Source organism: Paralichthys olivaceus, chromosome 10 (assembly GCF_024713975.1).
Source record: "Paralichthys olivaceus isolate ysfri-2021 chromosome 10, ASM2471397v2, whole genome shotgun sequence".
Taxonomy (NCBI): Eukaryota; Metazoa; Chordata; class Actinopteri; order Pleuronectiformes; family Paralichthyidae; genus Paralichthys; species Paralichthys olivaceus.
This window is the reverse complement of record NC_091102.1, coordinates 7,863,298-7,885,881: the sequence shown is the minus strand read 5'-3', so window position 1 is coordinate 7,885,881 and position 22,584 is coordinate 7,863,298. Positions and strand designations below refer to the sequence as shown.

The window sequence follows — 22,584 nt, the reverse complement described above, 5'->3', positions numbered from 1 at the left end:
CGTTTTTTGGATACATAGAGAATGAGAGGAGTCTTTGGCAATGGAATCTCTTCTGTCAGATTTTTGAAGAAGGCGATCAGGAATTTTCCTTATTTCTTGATATTTTACCAGTAAAATGAAGGATTAATGTTCAAAGTGTATGATAAGCTTACAAAACAGTGTGGAATATGTAAAAATGAAAATTAGATCCACCTAGATCCACACAAGCTTCTGATGAGTCTTATCAAAATCAAATGCTGTTTATTTGGCAGCAGCAGACATTTTATGTGAACTCCCCCCCCCCCCCCCTGTCGATCTCTCTGCATGTGAACACACAGATTCTAGAAAACAACCGTTGGATTTGAAAGGAGTGAAGCATGTGTAATCAGAATGTAAATGCAGAGTGAAGCAGAGCAGGTCCGTTTCACTGAGGCGATGGTTTTCATTTAATCAGCTTTGGCAAACAGCCGTTAAGAGTAAAGTTCACTCTCAGGATGAGTCATGTCGAGCGAGTGTTGGAGCTCTTTGTGCGAGCATGTTTACATCTCTTATCCAGGACATAGACCCCAGCCAGCTTCATTATTGACACAAAACAAGCGCGCCTGAGCTGGACTCAAGTGCTGCTCTCAGCTCTCTGAAGTGTGCTGCTTGAAATCCTGAGAAAAATGCTGCATGAATGAAAAGCATCAGTGTCTGTCTGGAGGAGACAAATATAACACTTTATATTCTGTGTGACTGGACTTGTTCAGGCTCAGAGCCCACAGCACCAAAGCCTTTGAATGAACTGTCAACATTAAGACATTTATATAATATTTATATAATATCAATTGACAACCTTGACAAGTAGGGTGACTACAAAGATGTTCAAAATGAACATACAGTTACACAAAACAGTGAAGAGACAAGTTAAACAATGACCACAAACGATGCTGTTGTGTTGATTACGGTCATTTCGTGTCTCTTTCAGTCTCAGTGTCTCTCTCTCAGTTGGAGGGCTGGGGAGGCCATGTCTGTGTTTAGTGTCCCATCGTCCCTTAATCTTTCTATGACAGTAAGTTATGTGTCCGATATAACTACTGACATAATTTAACTTTAGAACATTAAAAGTTGTTTATTTGACCTTCATTTATTACACAGAATAATCATTGTGACTAATCATCATGTACAGTTTATAACTGCAGAGAATATGGGCTCTAAACATGATTTTCTCTTCTTATTTTATTTTGTGCCTCAGTCCTTTGTAACCTGCCCCCATTCACACCTTAAAATACTTAATATAAACTTTCTAAAACACATGTGTAGCATCTGTGGCAACATGTGCAGCCTTAGCAGATGGAAGTTATCAACAAAGCTATAGTGTTTGTTTGGTTGTGTGTTTGATAAGCTACGATAAAAAAACCATAGGCTTTGTCCAAGGTACACACTCATTATCACACACATTGTTATCAAATACAACAGCTACACAAACATTAAATTCTGTGACAGACAAAAGGAATTAATCTCAAAAAATGATCTCATAACAATTGAAATGCAAATGTGTGAGCCCAAAAGCCAGTTAACAGTAACTATGACTATGTCTAAGTATGAAGAAATACTTTATGCCAAAAATATAATTCAAATTAGACTTAATCCTTCAAAAGTGAAACAAGTGTTGTAAACAAACCTCTTATCAAAACCATGTTGAAGTAAAGCCTTTAAAATTCTGACCTGCTACGTTTTAAAACAGCATAAAAGCAACAATATGCTTCCAAAAATGCAAAGGTTGAAAACAATTTATAAAAATGTAAGATCTGACTGATATGTTAATAATATGTTACGTTAATTTCCTGTGAAAATAACTGATAGTTGATCTCCTATAGCTGAGTGTGTTCTCTCCGTTGATCAGGATACATCAAGTCAAATATATTTATTAGTGACGATTACGACTTTTATAAAGTTTTCTTTATTTAAAAAGCATTTATTTAAGCAGTGCAATTCAAATCTGCAGACAAATTCAAGGTACAGTACTAATATACAGTACAATATAAACAACAGACAACCACACAAATACACAGTGAACCTGAGGTGCAGTATACTGAGTATGAAGACTGTAGGAAAACAATAAGACTATGGTGCTCTGCTTGGTTTACAAAAGACCATTGGCAGAAAATAATAATAAAAAACACATCTTGGCACTAGTGTGAAGTCAATCCAGTCACAAAACTCAAATAAAACTGCTGCACACACCACATACATACCGTCGATATGCCACACATGCAGAATACACTGGTGTAACTCATGCATTTGAGTAAAAATGTCCAGTACGAACAGAAATGTCTGCACATGCTGCTTCGTGCACATTTTTCATCCATTTATGTTGTTGTTTTTCAGTGCAGTTACATCAGGAGTCAGGCTTCATGTGGCGGGTGGCGGAACAGTTATCCCCTCCTGCGTAGCAACAGGACGGTTTAAATGAACGGACTGGCAGTGCTGTGCAGATGGAGGCTGGGAAACCTCCTCACACTATGAGTGAGTCCCTGCTCGGTGCGGTGCTCTGTTAAGGAAGACACCAAGAGCCACACGATTAGAGGCTTTGCATTCATGCTCATGCGAGGTTAGTCCAGCCTGATGTCTGAGGTAACAAAGATTTAATACAGTTTATAGAAGTCATGCAGCTCAAGCCTGGTTAATAAAGACTGAATCACTGATTCCACGCGTGACTGTTTTTAACAGTAACAGATTATACAAGTTCAAATGTAATGTGATCATTTCAGTTTCTCATTCAGTTCCCTCATTTTTAAAGACATATGTTACAGCTACCTATAAAAAAAGTCAGATTCAGTGTTAAGACCATGTAACTTGCATGCACATTGCACAAGAGACAGATTATGTACAAAATACTGTGAAACATTTTGAAATGTTAAAGCACTGGTGCTGTTCTCTTTTGTTCTTACTGCCAACAAAAACAAATGATGTTTCTCAGAACTTTTTGACAATAAGAAAACTATAGAATATCACCGGTTGTGTCCTGCAACTATTTACAATATTCAGCGGCTCCATTCCTGAGGAGCTGAAGAGGAAGGAAGTCCTTGTTCCTGCTACAAGTAACTCACCAGGTTTCGGCTCCTCTCCTCTCTGCCCCCCTGTAGTGTGTGGGACGTTCCCTTGGGGGGGCGGGTGTAGGAGAAAGGCCTCATGGCTTGATCAGTGGTTCTGTATCTGTCTGACCTGGGAGGTTCTGCAGTGCGGTACCGGTCTGTGGTGTGATCAGCCCTGCGGTACCGCTCGGCCTCCCACTCAGAGTACGGAGGCAAAGGGTCATCCTCTTCTGGACGGTTGCTAGGCGACCGGCTGTAGTAACTATCGCTGCCTTTTCCTCTGGAGCTGCCTTTGGAGGGAGTGTCACTGTCCTCGTCCATCCTCCCAGCACCTCTCTCTGCTCCCCGCCCCCTCGCCTTGCTCTCTAGCACGCCGTTGAGGAAGGCGTCGTCGTATCCTCGGCTCTGAGGAGGCCGAGCCGGACGATCGCTGTCCCATGTGTCCCTTCTCTTTTGGGGTAATGGCGAGGGGCTCCTGCGCCCCCAGCCATCATCTTCATTTTTGTAGAAACGCCTGGGCGGGCTGTAATCCCGATCATACGTGCGGTATGGAGGCTCAGCCCGTCGACCGCTGGAGTCGTAAGAGCGAGCAAATTCCTCCAGCTCGTCCAGGGAGCCGGTGCGTCCTCTTCTGCCCAGCGTCTTTCTCTTCAGGTGCTCTGAGCGAGGGTTCCACCTACCAGCAAAAGAGCACATAGCTCAGCCCACAGTAACATGGAGGTTACACTTACATAACAAAGTAGGCCAGCAGGAAATAACCTTTATAAACTGAAAGACAATACAAGCAAATAACACTAAAACTTACTAACTCGCTGGTCACCCCAGGTCTGGTGCTTGGTGTGGGATGGAAGGGATAGATGTTGTAGAAAGACAAAGCAAAAGCAAAGAAAGAGAAAGACACAAAGCAAAGAAAGAGAAAGACACAAAGCAAAGAAAGAGCGTGTGATGGAGGAAAGGTTTGTGAGGTAGCAGGGTCCCTGGTTGTGGAGGGAAGAGAACGGCCTTGAATTGTATCCAGTGTGGGAGGGAACTGCTGAACGTGTTGAAAGACTGGTTTGGTGATTTTGAGTGTTGGCAAATAAGCAGCAGAGATATGGAAACACACTGACGACAGCAAAATTCAGACTATTCCGAATAAGAAATTCCTCCAATTATGATGTTTATTTGAGTTACTATAATATCATTTTTCATTTATATTCATAATCTCTATAATCTGATTAGGATTTACATCAACATTGCTGCCTACTTGTTTACACCCAAACTCAGAGCATATGTCGTCAAGCAGTTGGTAACGGCCATATGTCTGATAATAATGCGATTAAGACGTACACATGTAATGCAACTAAGGTTGTTATACTCTACATCTTAATTTGATTATTACTGTTTCCGAGTATAAACTTATTTGGGTGAAAGTAATCAGAAAAGGCTGTTTACACAACAGTGTCTTATTCAGACTATTGTTTTAATCAGGTTAATATTGGAATATTGAGTCCATTGAAGTAAATTAGACGATTTTGTCCTGCTGCATGTGAGGAAGTTTTATTGATACGATCTGTGTTGTGTTGCTGTCAAAGATTATAACAGAGTTTTAAAAGTGTGAGGAGGAAGGTAAAGAGGCCAATAATCATTTATCAGGATTCAGATTGAGAATATTGACTTGCATCTATGGTCTAGTTTCAGTGAGACAGTAAGTCAGGATGTATGAGTGTCAGCTGGACATCATCAGCATAGAACTATGAAGTCAGGCTTCACTACTGACTATAAAGCCACATATTGTAGCCTACGTCCAAACAGGCCTGGAACTTATAATAACATTTCATGGGATCTTCACTCTCTGCACACAAACAGACAGAATTACACTGAAAACATATTTTGAGATTCTACCTTCGGTCTAGTTCATCATCTGAGAGGTGTCCTCTGTCCCGTCTGGGCCTGTGTCTCTGTGAAGGTGGAGCTGCCCTCACTGCTGGGTGGTCATCGAGATCTGCGATGGGTGGGAGCGCCTTCATCTGGACCGTCTGATAGGTGTGTCTGAAGTCCGTTGTCCCGCCCTCGTGCAGAGAGCTCAGTTCTGATAGGCTAGTGGCTGTGGTCACAGATGCATCAATCTTATTCTCATCATGAAAATATTTCTCAGGGAAACCGTGAAACGCTGTAATCAAACATTTATATACTAACTATATAACGTGCAGTATATAATCATGACTTCTAATTACAGCTCACTGTGAATTACTGAGGCCAGATATGTCTTCAGTGACTTAACTCTATACTATGTTTTTATGTTGCAAGTACCTCAGGTCTGATCTTTAAATCTGATTAAGGGCAGATCCAGGAAGAGCAAGAGAGATGTGTGGAATTATTTGGCTTGTGACTTGTTTTTTGAGTGACCAGTGAGTCAGAGGTCAAGGGTCAGGACCCTTAACTTAAGACCAGCACAAAAGGGGTCTATGCAAAACACGATTATCTTAGCTAGTTTTGAACCAGAGTCATCTTCCTGTTGAGCACCCGCATTTAAATAAGAAATAAGAAACAATTGAGCGCCCATGTTGGTCTTAAAACCAGATGTGGTCAGGCATGTATTGTTGTCTTGAGACACCAGAGACTGGTTGTGTGTTTGAAGACAAACCTGGTGCAGTAAAGTTTTTCTGCCATTAAGAGAAGAAAAAGTTGTTTTGGACCTGCTCTACGTGAACTTGCTCTACGTGAACTTGCTCTACGTGAACTTGCTCTACCTGCTTAGGTCGTTAAAATCGTTAAAATTGTTTTCATGGAGTTTGTTGACAATAACAATTATCTCAAACTCTAGAAGAGTAAAAGAAAGAGGGGCTGAACATATAAACCGTCCTTTTTGAGAAATGAGAAATGACTTAGAGTTAGATGTTATGAAGTGAATGTAGGGATTACAAGAGAACTAGTTCATTTACACAAACCATGCACATTACATAAAAAAGACACTTGGACAAACACACACACACACACACACATTGTCAACACTGCCACACAGATGACAGAGACTGGCCTCATCTGTGCAGGCTTACGTTTGAGTGCAGCCATCTTGGCAGAGGGAAAGTGATTCAGGTCCTTCTCTATGTAGTACAGAACTTTCATTGAGTCCTGGTCTGGACTGGCTTTCAGTCGATAACCACTCCGCACTGTGGATGTGGACACACACACACCCGTACACACAAACACACATACACGGTGACGTACAATAATCATGCAACAGACACTTAATGAACATTCTTACGAGGCAAAACTGCAGAGAACCACAGACAAAGATTAGATGTAAACAACAAACATGCATGTGGCTGATGGACATTTCTTTAGTTTCCATGACAGACATGAGGATGAGGGATGAGGGTTAGTGAAGGCAGAAGTTACAGAGCTTTCTAATATCTAGGAACCACATTGACGACACTCACCTGCAGCCAGGTTATTCTCCACTGAAGGTATTGAAGTGATTTTTGTGTCCATGTGGGATGACGGGGCAAGAGGGACCACAGTAGGGACACCAGGGATGTAGTAGGGATACACAGGTACCTGGGCCTGTTGTCCACTCTTCGCCATCTTCCCTGCCTCATACACTGCACAGGATAACAGCACAACAGTAAAACTACAGTAAACCTGCTGTCAATGATGCAAATAAAGAAAAGATAGTCATGTTTTAAAGTAATTCGCTTTGGACAAACATCTGCTAAATGCCCTAAATGTAAATGTAAATTCATTCAGCTGTTTTTGATACTCACGGTGTCTTGGACAGCAGCAGGTGTCAGGACAGCAGCAGCAGCGGACGTAGCAGCAGCAGGAGTGCGGACAACACTGGCACCAGCAGATCCCCATCAACAACAGGAACAAGACGCTGCCCAGGACAACAGATCCCACAAACGCCCACTCTGGAATAGAAACACAAACAGATAAAAATATATGTATCTATTGTTTCAGGTGCAGAGCCTCTCAGTTTAACTTCCCAATAAAGTGATCTTGACAATCAGACAAAACTGTCAGACAAAAATTATGTTCTCGCCACTTATTGAACTTATTTAAACATTTTGACTCGTTAAAGTATATTTGCATTTCTCTAAAGTTGCTGCGGTGAGTACGCTTCCATCATAAATGGTTGCAATGTTTGCCAAATCTACACTTCAATTGTAATTCATTACAATTCTCAATGTTATTTTTCTGCATCTTTCCAAATATGCAACCAAAACCCACAGACCACTTCAATAGGAAACTTCAGCAGATCTCTAGGGAACTCTAAGTGACTCTTATCCCTCATCACATCATCACATCTCTAAAGTATCCAGACTCTAACAACACACTTCCTCAGGGTGTGTCGTGAATTGAAATCCACTCGAAACGCCTTGCTAAGTCAACACGCACACACACTTGTGAAATACAAATCACGGCCAAAGCATTTCTTTATGTTGCGTCAAAAACCTACAGACTGTGTGTACATTCAGGTTGGGTTAGATTTTGTAGCTGGTAATATTTCCTCAGTCAGTCGACTTTTGTTAGTCAAAGTTGTGATTAGTCTGATGTGAGAATTAAACATTAGGCGGCATTAGGAAAGCTGGAAAAGGCCAGGAAATGAGACATAAGTGCAAGCGAAGTGCCGTACCTGGCATAAACTCCACATCAAACTCAGGTAGGAGATCGTCCCGCTCACCTGTCCTGCCTGCAGAGAGAGGGAGAGCACAGGTGAAGGCCGGCAGAGGAGGCAAGAAGCAGGAGTCAAAAGGTCAGGCAAATAGAAAATCTGGCAGCAGGGTGGATGATTGATGGCCATGCAGTAACAGAAGGGACTGACTTATATATTAAACAAAGCATTGATGTTTAATTAATGTAAATTAAATGAATAGAATCTGTTTTTTAAATAGATTTGGTGAATTACCATATACGCTGTCTTTACTTTAAGATCAATGAGATCATGTCAGATTTTAAGCCTTGTTCGCAGCATGACTGTCAGTGGATCAGTCCATATATCTCAGCAATTATTAAATCAACTGCCTTTCAGTTTTGTTCAGACATTCATAGTCCTCAGAGGATGAATCCTAATGGCTGCAGAGTTCCACTGAAGTTTCCTGTATAGTGACAGAGATACTCATGCTCCCATCAGGTTGAACTGCTGCTGATCCCTTTTGTGAACCTTAAACCTTTCTTCTAGCGCCACCATCAGGTCAAACATTTAAAACTGTCCAATAATTTGGTGTAAATACCTAATTCAGCTTCTACAAACCTCTGAACATGAATAAAGTTCAGAGCTCAAAGGTCAAACTTATTTTACATTGAATCTAAATTTAGAAAGCGCCCTGCAGTGCCATGTTTCTGTGATGAGGTTCACAACAAACATGTGACCTCTCCACAGCGCACGAATGAATGCACATGTATGTTACGTGCATACAGACACACAGAAACCATTAAACTGAGAGCTGCCAACAATGTGGGTGAGGACCAAGAGGGGGTTTTGGAAACTGGGGCACATCACAATTCTAGGGCAACAATTCACTGCAGGAGTTCGTTTAAAAAGGTTGTGCAAGTTGTGGTTGTGAAACAATGCCTCCTCTGTACTTCATCTACAAGATAAACAGGTCAAAATGTAGAGAACCAAAAGAGAAATGTCAAAAGAGAAAAAAGAAAAGAGAGAGTGGGCGTTTGAGTTTCTACTGTGTTTTTATCATGAGGTGGTGAAAAAAGGACTGTAATTAAGAGTAAAGACCAGTCACTGTCAGATCACATAATTACACTACAGGCAGTTTCTATGGTGAGTGGTGCTGAGTATGTAGTTTCCAGGATGAAGGTAAAAAAAAAAAAAAGACACACCCCTCCCTGATAAAATAAGTAATCTTGCTTCCCGGCCTGGCACACTCATCTACATACCATGAGGCTCAGTAACGCTGAGTAACCTGAGAGAGCGCAGCAGCTATGCAGGCCTGAGAGGGAGGGAGGCAGTGAGAGATGCAGGGAGAGCAGTGAAGGTCGAGGAAGGAATAATGGAGGAGCGCACGAGAATATTCAGCAAGAGAAAAAATGTAATTCAAAAGAAAAATGAAACCAGAGATTAGAGAGATTGTGAGAGAGGAAGTGGGACAAGTTGGTGCTTTAACGCTTCATCAGTGAGAAACTTGATGTCACGTGTTAATGGTTGAACTTTAGAGGTTCTGATAGATGTGTTCTCTTACTTTCAGCCACATTGTTTCACCCATAGACTGTTTTTTAAAGATGGACGACATGACAGCTCCGCAAAAGTGAGGCCAGATTGTCTCAATCACCACCGTGTGGCTGGCTGCTGTATAGGTTAAAGATCCTGCCTCATCCATGTTAGTTGAGGTGACCAAACTAAAAAGTCAAAGCACACGTTAAATGCTTTTTTTTAAAAGATGGTTTCTACCATTTAAGGTAGCTCCAATCACACATATTAAAAGGGGTGAAACATTATGATTTACAGCTGACACTGACTCATGATTGGTTGTAGCACAACTGATCACTATTGTGCAGCGTTCATATCCAGGGTGGATGGTGGAGACGCATCGTCCATCTTTATATACAGACTAAGGTTTCACTCTGTTTTCCTTGGCTAAACTAACCTGCTTCTGTCAAGAGCTTGATGTTGAACTGACAAGTATGAGACAATTACTTTATCATCTACTGCTCAGCACAGTGAAAACCTCAGGAAATGCTAATTTGGCCCTGAAGTGGTTTGACTCACTTTCTAATTTCTTTGTAGGTGCAATGTGGCGAAGTCAAAATGAAATCTGGTATCAACCCAGAGTAGTTTTCTTATTCTCCCAAGTTTGACCCCCTCCTTCTGTCCTGTGAGCTGCTTATAATCAGATTAGTGCACAGTGGAGGAAAACTTAAACACCAGCTTACTATGGTCAGTTTTAACTTTAGGAAGAAATCTCTTTTGGTTTACATTCAGATCACAGTATCATGAGAATTCATAGCCTCGGTTTGTTCCTTTTCTTCGTCTCCTTCCCTCTTTTGTCTTCCTCTGTCTTTACGTCTGCACCAGCACCAACCCTTAACGTGCTCCTGTCCGCTGTGAAAAAACCTGTCGCCATGGTAACGGCTTAAGGAGTGGCTTTGGCAACAATGGTCTCCACAATTTCTCTCTCTCAGTGAGTGGACACACTACTTCAGGTTTCATTAACAGTAGATGGTGAATCTCCGACCTTTAGCACTGAAACATTAGCTGTTCGGAGCGGCTTCAAGAGCTCTGTGTAATCATTAATCAGCAAACAGCCTTTACAATGAGAAAATAGACGGTTGTGCGGCTGGAAATATGACCACATGGTGTCACAACTCTGACATTCATTTTGTTCGACTGACTTAAGATGCAAATAAAGTCCAGTCCTGCCGACCTGGGTGACCAACAGAATCTTTTGTGAGCTGCTTTCAGATATAAACTCAACTCCAGTTATTTTCCTCGATTTGAGGGGCTGTTTGTGAGAAAGCAAAGTCAGCTGCTCTGCCTTCCAGCCCCCTGGCAAAATGTCAGTGTAAGCCCAAGTGAGAATACAGCAGGAAATTGCTCAGTGACCAATTGGATGTGTTGAGGACGTTTCTAAACATCTAACATACACAAAACTAAAAAAAAAACAATGCAAACATCTCAGGATGAAAACGAGGTGCCAATGCACAACTGACTGTAGATGTACCTAAAGTACAGTCCAGCCATCTAGAATAAACAACTGCGTCCATCATGGAGGATCAGGACCGTGTAAAGATGCAAATACCATTCAACCGTCTCCATGGAAGCTGGTGTATGGACACTTAAGGACAAAGGCAGTAAATAGGTTTTTCTAAAACCTTTGCTAATGCAAAAAGACACTAAATATGCAAACATACAAACATAAATAAGGAAAACTGTCAACTGATCATGATCTGGCTCAAAATGTGTGTACTGTCATTCCGTTCGTTGAAGAGTCAAGCACAGACATACCAAGCACAAGTAACTCCAGCTGACCCTCATTCTTCCCTTCCAGATCGTCAGCAATAATGACTTTACAGAAGTACACTCCACTGTCGCCCCACTGCAGCTCTCCGATCCGCAGGTCTGCTTCTGTACAAAGACAAGAAGACAAGGTTAAAAGTGCTCAAGTCAAAGAAGGTTAAATTGTTGCATTTTGTAAATTCAAATGATCCTCTGTAGAGCATTGCTTCTATTTAATGAGAGTTAGAAAGCAAACACGAGATTAGACACATTTCTGTAAGGGGCTCAGTAATCAGACATGACCTTTGCCTGTTGTTGAAAATCTCATACTCTGTCATATTTATCTTGAAACTATTTTACATCTGTATATGCTGAAAGTATTTCAGCACACTAAATGACTCCTAACCCCACACAGCTGAACACTGATATCTGTGTGTTCATTTGAAAACATAATACATCTGCAATTTGACCAAATCGAGTTCAAAACACGAAGGTATTCAATTCACAATAACTTAACAAGCGTACACCATCTTTGTGTTTAAATCACTTCTATTAATATTCACTATGCAAAATCCCAATCAATTAATCAGCTTATTGCTTGTTGACATGTTAACAAAAAACTAAACCCCTTATCATTTAAGCTTTAATTTATCATGGGGCTATTTAAACTGTACTGGATGATGAGAGGAGCAGACTTGTTGCATGTGGGTTGTTCCACTCACACTTTTGGATAGAGGACAGCTGTTATGTCCTGATAAGGCTTGAGGTTTAAAAAGAGACATGAATAGGAGCTAGAGCAGGATTGGTGTTTGTGTGAGTGTGTGTTAATGCCTGCTCTATTGTAAGACGAGGACAAAAGGTGTTTATTTAGAGAACAGGAAACACAAAGCACAGTCAGCTATGATTCCTGCTCGGGGATGAATCTCAGGGTGCAGTGCTCAAACAGCTGCAGCATTTCTTCCTCTATAAATCATATCTTTCTCTCAGAGTATAAGAATGATGACATTACTGTTTATGATGGACATGTCTCTGCCCTTGTAGTGCTCAGCCAGCGTCATGGAGGCTCCCTGCGCCGAGGCCACGACCCGAACTGTGCGGCTGCTGTCGGAGCACTCCAGGTGGGAAGTGGCTCCGAGATCGGAGACCTGCACGCCCAGACTCTCTTGCAGGCTGAAGGAGTCTCGTGTGCGGTCTCGACAGTAGGACTTGTACCACCACTGCACCACCGGGGCCTGGGTGGAGGCCGATTGGTACTGACATGGGAGGACCACGGACTGGAAGAGCATCGCAAACCGCTTCTTCTCCCGCACTGTGACATGGACACCATAACACACACACACTGACACAGACAAAACAAACAGGGAGAGAAGAGGACAAATAAGTGAAAGTGAAAGTTTCTTGAATAACAGACACAAAGATAAGCCTGTATTCTAATGTCTTCAAACTGCCTTTTTGTCTAAGCATCATTAAAAAAATAATGATAAATCTTTTTTACAGCCCCGGGTTGCAGGTTTGTATGTTTAAATATTCATTCATTACTTTTATTACCATATATGAATTTAATTCCATTCATTATGCATTCCAGTCCTGCATAAATTCTACCATCGTAGAGACAGTTTTTTGTTTTAAGGGATCACATTTTAAAGTTTCAAGTTCAGATATTTTATCCTCCCTGTACTAAAAAATAGAGGCTGGCCAATTTGGATGTTTGGGGGGGGAATGCAAACACATAAAGAACTTAAATAAATCAAATGAAAATATGTTTTACCTAAAATAAACATAAATGCACATCTTATGTGATTGAAATATCCTGAAGAATACAAGTTTTTATATATAGTGCACATAAGTAAACATAAAATCTAACACTAATATGTCTGTAAAGGGCTTATATCGGCTGAGTTTCATCATCAAACAGAAATACAGTTATCGTAATATTGGGTTAACTAAAGACCACTTGAAGTATCTGCATCAGACTGCTGAGAGTTCATATTAGCTTTCACCTTTTTGCACAGAATGAAGAAGGTGGATTTGGCTAACTTTAATCAGCCGCTATGAACAACAGGCAGTTACCACAGTGTTATGTTGCAAAGTATTTCTAATATATTTAGTCTAGGCTCAGTGATAACAATGGGCTGGACTAAATATCACAAGGCTGTACAAGTCTTAGCTGAGTCTACATAGACAAAAACAGTTTATAAACTGGAAGAGGATGCACGTGATCACATCGCAATTGCAGCACAATCTATTGTGTGTATGTTATTTGTCTGCAGAGATGTTTCATGGTTGCACTTCATCTGGAATATACAGTAATATCCGTCATATCAAAACGGGAGAAAACAAAAGAAAGAGAGATTAGGTGTGTGTGTGGGGGGGGGGGGGCTCCTCTGTTGCTCGGTACCAGGGTCAGGAAGGTTAAATTCCAGTGTGTGTGGGGGGCTGGGAGGCCCGTGGAGAGGCAGGGGGTTGTCATCACAGAGGGAGGGAGGGGCTGGAGACGCTCGTGGGTGTATTCTGCGAGTCATATTAGCTCTAGGTGGGGCAGGAACTCGCTCTAAATGTTTCCCAGCAGACAGGAAATCAAAACAAAAGCAAGTCCACTAGCGTGAGTCTTCTTCTGACCAGGAAGAGAAACATATACAGTGTGCGTTTATCGCCTTTATCTAAAATGAGAGCAAGTCTTCCTATTTCCACACAACCATAGGACTGCAGCTAACACTAATTTTCATTATTTAAAATGTGGACTCATTAGTCCATTAATAGATTCATGGATTGACACAAGAACCAACTAGAATGACACAGTAGAGCGTCTATATCTGCCAAGGCCCAACAGTCCCCTTCAATTCAATCAAGACGCACCAAATTTCCCACTCATAGATATCAGTTTCCTGAATATACCTGATGTTTTTCTGGTGCAAACTGGTTGAAAACAAATCCTCCTATTGTGATAATTACATCACTGTTTTGTTAATTAAAATAATCAGTTATCAAAATTGTCGCTGATCATTTCTGTCTGATTGAGAGTCGTAGTGAGTCTTCAGTGTTTGTCCTTCATGACACACTGACCCCGGTCAGCATCACAAGGTTTCTGATTCCTCTGACAAACAGAGATGACGGTAATTAAACCAAATGATTTTACAGGATGAGAAAACAAGGAGGGGGGGGGGGGTCGAGCTCCTAAATTCCTCCCATGAAAGAGCATTGGTCTTCCCTTTGTTTCTTTTTTTCATGGACCAGTCCATTGTTACAGCCCCCCCCTCCCCTCCCTCTCTTGTCCCACTTCAGGATAGGAGGAAGGGAGGAGGGGGGGGTGAAGTCACAGACTCCCGACCAATGGGAGTGCCTGGCCTCGTCCAGCTGGGTGCGAGCAGACCAATTATCTGCTAGAGATTTAAACCAAACTGTTGCCGCATGAATACCATGAGTCTGAGGTGAGAGGAGGTTGGCAGAAGGGAACAGTCACTGCTGGATGCATCACCTTTAACTACTATTTACACAGAGCTCATATCAGGTGTGACTCACTGTAGGTAAATGAACAGGTTGCACAGACAGTCTCCTCCTCCTCCTCCTCCTGAGTACAGACGAGGCCTCAGTTCATAGCAGCATTTTTTAAAACAGTGTGCGGTCACAGATGTGTTCCAGGTCAAAGCTCTGTTAGTTCTGCTGCTGCTGCTCCATGTTTCCTGAACACCGTCAGACTTTTCCTCTGCAGAGCCGTCGCATTTCCTGCCTTTTCTGTGTCACGCATTCCTTCACATTGACTCAAAGGCCCAACGACGAAAAACACACTGATAAGAGTGAATAGAGGCTCCATGTTTGATTAATGATTTCACTGCAGTGTTACACTAAAACTCACAGTCTGGGAAAGTGGAAAGTGGAAAGTAACACAGTCTAACATAGATCAACGGATTACTTTCAAAATCGATTAAACTGAAAATGACTCTATATGAAATATAATTTTGACTAAAAATGCCTGAAGTAATATACTGAAGTTACTATTTTTTATTCCGATTTCAGTAACATTAATACAAAATGCCACTGGACAGGTGCACAGCGTAAAGAAGGAGGAACAGTAACCACATCATATGAAACTAGTTGCTAAATATATTCAATCAAAGGTCTAAAACTCCAGAGTAGAATATTCACTTTATTCTTATTATAAGAAATGTCAAAGAAAAGCATTTATTATTATAATCATTGCAGCTTGAGTAAAAAAGATACCATTTTATACACATAGTATATTACAATGTGTATTAACTAGTACACTGTTCTTGTATAGTATGAAGTATAAAGTAGATTCCTGATGTTCACTATTGTACTTCAAAGGTTTCCTGTACTTATAGGCCTGTAACAACACTGTGATAAACACATGTGGAATATTATTATCATGTAAGAATGGGCGATGTTTACTATAAAGTACAATCAGCACAATATTAATCAGCACAAACAATAAATCCAGGGATTAGCAGCTTCACCCCATCAAGCCCCTGATGTGTTCTTAGTTCTTAAAAACGGAGTGAACCATCTCTGTGAATAATGTTTTCAATCTTATCTAAATCACACAAATGGAGATGCAGAAGAGAAACAAACATTAAACTTAAAGCGCACAGCCTGAGTGGAGTAACGGTGCCTGGGATAATGAGGCGGGGAGTTTATAGGATCAACCTGTTGCGTAAAAAGGAGACATGTTATCGAGGGTTACGCGTTTTGTAGAGTAAGAAACAGACTTACATGAAGCTCCCAGTAAAACAGCCAGCTGGTACAAGTTCATCCTAGTGTCCGTGTTAGAGTAAAGTGCACTTTATCCGCATGTTGCTCATCTCGTCGTGCGCAAAAACTGCAGCTGCTGCAAACACAGGAGGCTCCAGAGAGAAGTAACGGGACTGTACCACTTCACTCTCAGAGGTGAGTCCCGTCAACGACACGACCACGCAGCGCCGAGACCCGACCGCTTCTCCCGCAGACGAGTCCACGACACACACCGCGGGGGTTGGAGCTGCGGTTTGCGGTTCTTTATGTCTCCCTGCAGCGGCTGTAGGAGCAGATGTCTGCGGCAGGGTCGAGAGGTCTGCCCGGCGTGAGTGTGGAGGAGGGAGGGGGGCAGACATGGGGGTGGGGGGGTGGTGGGGACTTGCTTGGTCGATATATCGATAATTATCACGATAAGTGTCACATTATCATTCATTTTTAGGTTTAGTGCGTAGGTTGTGGGATGTTTCAAAATCTTGATGTGTGTTTTCTTTGTGTTAACTTAGGGCTGGGCAATAAAACAATATCAATAATTATTGCAGTATCATTTTCATCAATAGCAATATAACAAAAGATGAATATATATTAATATAATTCTTATGCAAGCACGTACTGACCCAATTTTCTTAATTTAAATAAATTTAATTAACTTCAAGCTCTTACATTCAATAGGATTCATTTACCACACAATGTGAATTGTTTAATTAATATAAAGAATTAAAAAATTCAAGTAAAACACAAATTCAACATAAAGTCACGCTCACTTTGCCTCTCAATCAAAGACATACAAAAGAAAAAAAGCTGTAATAAGCTTGGCTTTACAGAGACGTTCACCACACACATAAAAAAATTGGCATCATTACAAAATATTAAACAGACATTTCAAATCAGATATAATGCAAAGAAGTTATTCATAATATTCTGAAAATATTTTTACTTTTTCATTTATAAGATTTGGGATTTTTTTAAATGAAAATACAAAAAACATTTAAAAAGTACTTATGTCAAAAACTATTCAAAAATGAAAATATCTTTACCATTAGATTTTGAATTTCTCTACTCGTGATATGTACAGCATGTTGACAGCACGACATTTAGGTTTAGTTAATTAATTCAGATTTTTTGTAATCAGAAGAGTAACATGCTTATGGTTTCTTTACCACCTGTTATTCTCCTATAATCAGGATACCAATACATTATATATTTTTATTCACTGTTGTAAATATGAGTTGTATGGTTTTTACTATAATATAAGCCAGGTTGATTTGGATGATATGGATTTATGCAACTCAGACCTTCAGCCATGTTAACCCAACCAGGTTAGCTACCCTAAATTAACACGGGTCTTTAAAGAGCATTCAGTAAGAAGGGATTACTCATATCAGTGCCTGTATTGATCGTCTCTATAATCGAGTCGATCTCGGCTGCCACGATAATTATCACGTTGGTCGTCAAGTCGATCTCGGCTGCCACGATAATTATCACGTTCGTCGTCAAGTCGATCTCGGCTGCCACGGTAATGATCGGGATGTTCGTCGAGTCGGTCACGGCTGCCACGGGAACGAGGGGGTTGTTCGTCGAGTCGGTCACGGCTGCCACGGGAACGAGGGGGTTGTTCGTCGAGTCGGTCACGGCTGCCACGGGAACGATCACGTTGTTCGTCGAGTCCATCACGGCTTCCTCTATGATAGTTAGGTTTATCATCAAGACGATCACGACTCCCACGATAGTGATCATGCTGGTCGTCCCGGTAACGCTTAGAGTTGATGTCACTGCCCTTGCCACCATCTCTTTCTTTACCACTGCTGTGACTGTTTTGATCATCGTCAAACTTGTGAGCAACTGTAACAGTGTAACTGTTTAGGGGAGCAGCTTCCATGTCTTCATGCTGTTTGTGTTCCTTTGTCTCGATGCTCAACTCGTCGTCCAAGTACTGCTCTCCAGCCTCAGGAGCATCTCTGTCATAGAACTTCACTTCTCCAGGAGCACTAACAGAGACAAACAGTGATACTAATAATCCATACACTGTTATTGGTGTTGCTGGTAGATTACAGTGGAGTAAACACACAGGACATACAATACGTACCCCTCAGCATACTCTTCCTTTTTGCCCTTTTTGCGGCAGTAACAGAAGATGACGATCCCCAGAACCAGGAGACCAGCGAGGACTCCTCCAATTATAGCTGCAGTGGAGCCCATATTCATACCACCTACAGAGACAGAAAGAAACACAAGGGTTTTCACCCTCTACTTAGTCCAGGGTTAGTTCAACCACCATTTACAGCTTCATTAGCCATGCTGAATGCAAGTTTTAAAACAGAGTTGGTTTGTATAGATGGGCCATGTGTCTCCACTTCCTCCCATTGTGCAAAAATAGTCAAAATATCTTTGATACAGGGCACTGCCATTTTGTTTTATCCTTCTGTCTATGACATCATTTTGAGCGAGATTTTGTAGATCTGATCCAGGTGTGGATCTGCGATCTCCCATCCTCTAACATGGAGGAGGTGGATTTTATGACCTTTTCTGCAACCAGCCACCAGGGGACCATCAGGATGATTTTGCTTCTCTTTTTGGGATCTGTCATGTCCACCGCCTTTACACACAATCAATGAACATGTGAGGCCCACAAACGAGAAGTGTTAAAGCTAAGTTAATTGTATTTTTGGGCCACCAGAGGGCAGCAGAACAAACCATAACCACAAGAATAATGGATTATTACCTAATCAATGACTTTGCAGCCTGATATTGTTGATATATTTTATTGTAACTCGTTATTAAGCATAATGAATTTGCTATACAAGTGTATTTTTTAATTATCTCCTTGAGAGGAAAGTCTGATATTTTAATGGCCAAATGCATTGCCATGTTCAATAGCCTGCTGATAACCTTTTTCTGATATTTGGTGATTGCAGGATGTAGTGTACACTGAGTTTCTAATAGATTTTGTGATGAAAGCAGCTGCAGGAAATAAGGTTTAAGGACATGGAACAGGCAAATTAACTTAAAGAGACTAAAAGGCTCAGAGGAGCTGATTTAAAAGTTATTTGAGGGCTCATTGTGAAGAGATGAGTGTGTAAATAATGTCTTAACACTCACCAGGTGTTACTGCTAAGGTAATGTTGCAGCTGGCAGTGCCGACTCGATTTGTTGACATGCAAGTGAAGAACCCTGACGTCTCTCTGGAAATATTGAAGAGAGACAGAACCCCGTCCTCTGAAACACAATGAGATGAAGAGCCATTCGTTCATTCTGACACAGATGAATGGAAAACGAACTCTTGGATTTCTGCCTCAACGAAACATACTTTGAGTTGCCCTAGGTGGAAGTACTCTGGGAATGTTTTCTACACTGGAGCTCTTCCATTCATAGGTAGGTTTCGGGGATCCCTGCTCAGAGATGCAGGTGAGGGAGATGTCCTTCCAGTACTCTGCTTTCCCATGTATGCTGCAGACCGGCGGAGAGGGCGGCACTGAGAGAAAGCAGAATGAAAAACAGTCACTTTATTTAAAGGGAGCTCTATTCATTCAATATAATCATGGAGGCAATGTATGAATACACTCATTCACAGCAGACAGATAAATAAAGTACATCAGTGGTTAACTCTCACCCAGGACCAAAAGGGAAGTGGCGGCAGTTGTTGTTCCCTCGTCGTCATTGGGGATCAAGACACTGCACTGGTAACGACGGCTGTCCTTCACGGTCACCTTGTTCAGGGTGAGTGTGCTCACATGGTTTTCTAGGTCGACCTCCAGAGTGGCTCGGCCTTCATAGGCAGGTGCAATGTCAACAGGATTATTCTTAAAGTAGGTGGCCACAGATTTCTGGTGATATAAACACAAACAACATTTATTGCTAAGACAATATACAATTTAATGGTCAATATAATATAAAAATAAAATGTGTTAACAATATAATCAGTGCTGTGCCACAAATAACCATGACATAAATGTGAGGTATAAGAGGCTGTACAGAGTGAAAAGTTATATGCACTGAACTAAATGAATCAATGAATCAATTGTTGATTAAATGTCAAAATGATTATTGAAGCATTCCCCACTTCTCTGTTGAGTTTTTGTATCTGTCGCATGTGACTGTAAAATGTATTTATTTAGATGATGGGCTGTCAGTTGGACAATACAGGTCATTTAAAACAATTGACTGTAGTCATAAAGCAACACTATGCAAACTTATAGGGAGAATGTCTTTTTAATTCCCCCTAAAGGTCTGTTGTTGCTCTTTGTAACTCTGAAACTTTGGGTATGATCAGGTGTGAGAAGTGTGGGATTGATAGTCGCAGGTTAAATCAACAGAATTAGGTCCAGCAAGTTCAAGAAGAATGCTGAGCTGACAAAAAAGACTAAGAAGTCATTAAAAAACAGGGTTAATCTCCACGATTCAGTGAGGAAACTGAAAAATTCAAAACAGAGTTTGGTGAATTTGTCACAGCAGCAGCTCTTCTGGTTCAGGAAGCTGGGGATCATGGGTAATATTCACCATTCAGTTGTGTTTATACATTAAGTGAGTGGGACAACACAGTCAGAGCTCTGTTCTTTAGTGGCTGCAGAGGGCGCTGTTGCTTGGTAGAAGTTTAATACAATTGTGTTGCTGGGTTTGAACGTTGACCCTTCAGTGAATCAAGTTTCCACAAGTTGGCAGCAAACCACTGAACCCAGAGCTTTTGCCCCCTATATGAGGAGTTACCAGATATATTCACCATGAGATATTCATGGTCTTCAGAGGATGCACCTCAATAACTTAAGTGATTCCCTAACCTTCCTGATGCAGATGCAACATTTTCACTTAGTAAAATATTTCAACTGTCACTTGAAGGACAAAATGTTTTTAATTAGATTAATACAGGACAACTTACTCTTTAATAAAGATACTATTATCTAACTTGTTTACTTTGAACTTGCATTTGTAACTTATCAAGTATTGAAAGGACACCCTAAAAAAATTTAACTATATTATATACTACAGTGAATCATCGGTTTTGGCAAGTGTCCCTTGTCCATTTAAGGAAGTGATATTGTCATGGACTTAATTCAACAATAGTCTGTTATATACATATCGAAACTCACCGGTTTATTTTAGTGTGCAACATTTTAGAGTTAGGAGTTAATAAGAATGTGATTGAGAACGTTATCGGTAATAAAGAAACATAACACTTCACGCCCACAGGTTTTACTTTACAATCCCACCAGCAGTTGAAATAACCCTGATGACCTCATCAACCATTTTTCTTTCTCTGACTTGACAAAACCACAGGAAACTAAATGTCCACAGGCCCATAAATACTCAACATGGCAGGTCAACCACAATATTTCCGCACTTACAAAATATTCCCATGACATGTATCTTTACAGGCAGTTAGATTGAACTCTTACCATTGGATCGTTGATATTTTCGGGGTCGACCTCCCAACTGAGGACGAGTGTGCTGTAGCCTGTTCGAGCTGGGATGAAGGAGCAGGTCAAGGAAACGTCACTTCCACTTGCAACCATGTATTCACGCTCAGGAATAGAAACCTCTAAGCTCCTGCAGCAGGGCAGCACTGAAACAACAAGCAGTACCTAATAACAGATAACCAGTCTCTGCCCTCCTCAGTTTTATTATAATATTATTGATTATTTTGTGAAATTAATGACATACAATTTTGTGACATGTTACTCCAGAGAGAAATTGTTTGAATCTGAACAACTCAAACTACATTATGTAATTTGTATTCAATGTATATTTTACATAAATAGAAATGAATAAATTGAAATGGTATAAATAGTTTAATCTGCAGATCTTTCTTGAGTTAAACCAAATCCTACTTCCGGTTGAGTAGCGATACGTTAGATTAATGATTAACACAGGTGATAATGGCACAGGGGTGTGGTGGTTCTTTGAAAAGAGAAAGAATGAAAAAAGTATGAAACCAACCTGTGAGAATCAGAAACAGCTTTCGCCATCCAACCTGCTTCTTTGTCGTCATCGCTGTAATGGGATAAAATCATCCAGACATTAAAAAATATCTAAAACTGATGGTCTCAGTCCAGGAGCGAGAGCCTGCCTAACCTTCACGGTGAACTCCCAGGTACAGAGATTATGACTCTTCCAGTTAAAAAGGCAATAGGTACGGATCACATGTCACCAGAGGACCAATCATTGACGAAGAAGAAGTGTGAATGCCTCAACATGACAAACACAGTCTGAACAAACATAGCATTTTAACTGACACTCACAGATTTATTCAGCATATATGAGCACTAGATACATATTTTGCAAACCACACTGAAGCAGTCAACAAATATGTTTACAGATATATATATTTCCTCTTATAATGCCTCATATAAAGTCTACAGGTATGCCAGAGTAAATGACTGAAAACAATATAGTAGTGATAACAATATTACCAATAGTAAGAAATATAAACATATTATATATTTTCAAAAATAAAGAAAGGTTTGGGATGGAAAAATGATTGTGAAGTGTTAGTGTTTGTCAAAAAAAAAAGTAATGTCTGACTAATGTGAACAACTCTGTATTAAAACAATACAGATATTCTGGAATAAAAAGCTCAGTTGATCACAGTCAGTGTGTTTTTATCTTCCTACAAAGCCGTATTTGTGTCCATTATGTACCAACAACTGGTGTTTTGCTCAAATTGCCCTGCAGGGGGCAGCATTACACAGAACCCATTGCAGGAGTTCTATACAAAGAGATGATCACTTGTCTCTTAGTTCAGCAAATCACAGACAATATAAAAACATCATGAAGGTACCTGAGGGATGATGACCTTTGACCCTGCTGCTTTAATTAGCTCTGGTTTCTGCTGGTTCTGGGTGATTGGCTGTTAAT

General features: G+C 40.8%; 2 protein-coding genes across 5 annotated transcripts; both read right to left on the bottom strand.

Moving 5' to 3' along the window:
- Positions 1 to 1,902: 1,902 nt before the first annotated feature.
- On the bottom strand, positions 1,903 to 16,071 carry ildr2 (immunoglobulin-like domain containing receptor 2). 4 transcript variants are annotated; one of them, XM_069533048.1, is made up of 10 exons: positions 15,718 to 15,894; positions 11,999 to 12,328; positions 10,999 to 11,118; positions 7,675 to 7,731; positions 6,803 to 6,949; positions 6,479 to 6,640; positions 6,095 to 6,208; positions 4,941 to 5,142; positions 3,072 to 3,732; positions 1,903 to 2,512 (listed from the first exon to the last, which is right to left on the bottom strand). In XM_069533048.1, the coding sequence occupies exons 1-10, from the start codon at positions 15,755 to 15,757 to the stop codon at positions 2,477 to 2,479; spliced, it is 1,869 nt and encodes a 622-aa protein (XP_069389149.1). In that variant the 5' UTR covers positions 15,758 to 15,894; the 3' UTR covers positions 1,903 to 2,476. The 4 variants fall into 4 exon arrangements, with proteins under 4 accessions (XP_069389149.1, XP_019945795.2, XP_069389150.1 ...); XM_020090236.2 differs by lacking the exon at positions 6,095 to 6,208 and having other exon boundaries at positions 15,718 to 16,071; XM_069533049.1 differs by lacking the exon at positions 7,675 to 7,731 and having other exon boundaries at positions 2,338 to 2,512; positions 15,718 to 16,028.
- A 285-nt stretch (positions 16,072 to 16,356) lies between these two features.
- gpa33b (glycoprotein A33 (transmembrane), paralog b) lies at positions 16,357 to 21,840 on the bottom strand. Its single transcript, XM_020089888.2, has 7 exons — positions 21,667 to 21,840; positions 21,126 to 21,292; positions 19,346 to 19,559; positions 19,043 to 19,207; positions 18,835 to 18,951; positions 17,822 to 17,945; positions 16,357 to 17,723 (listed from the first exon to the last, which is right to left on the bottom strand). Exons 1-7 carry the CDS (start codon positions 21,716 to 21,718, stop codon positions 17,117 to 17,119), a joined length of 1,446 nt encoding a protein of 481 aa, XP_019945447.2. The 5' UTR covers positions 21,719 to 21,840; the 3' UTR covers positions 16,357 to 17,116.
- Between the last annotated feature and the right edge of the window lie 744 nt (positions 21,841 to 22,584).

Bases quoted from the DNA above. Each gene is read 5' to 3' on its own strand.
- gpa33b (XM_020089888.2), bottom strand. From the start codon at position 21,718: ATGACGACAAAGAAGCAGGTTGGATGGCGAAAGCTGTTTCTGATTCTC. The intron at 21,293-21,666 runs GTTGGTTTCATA...TTGTTGTTTCAG, and splicing joins GCTGTTTCTGATTCTCACAG to TGCTGCCCTGCTGCAGGAGC. The intron at 17,724-17,821 runs GTACGTATTGTA...TGTCTCTGTTAG, and splicing joins AAGGAAGAGTATGCTGAGGG to TGCTCCTGGAGAAGTGAAGT.
- ildr2 (XM_069533048.1), bottom strand. From the start codon at position 15,757: ATGAACTTGTACCAGCTGGCTGTTTTACTGGGAGCTTCAT. The intron at 7,732-10,998 runs GTATGTCTGTGC...CTCTCTCTGCAG, and splicing joins GCTGGAGTTACTTGTGCTTG to GCAGGACAGGTGAGCGGGAC. The intron at 6,209-6,478 runs GTGAGTGTCGTC...CCACATCCACAG, and splicing joins GGAGAATAACCTGGCTGCAG to TGCGGAGTGGTTATCGACTG.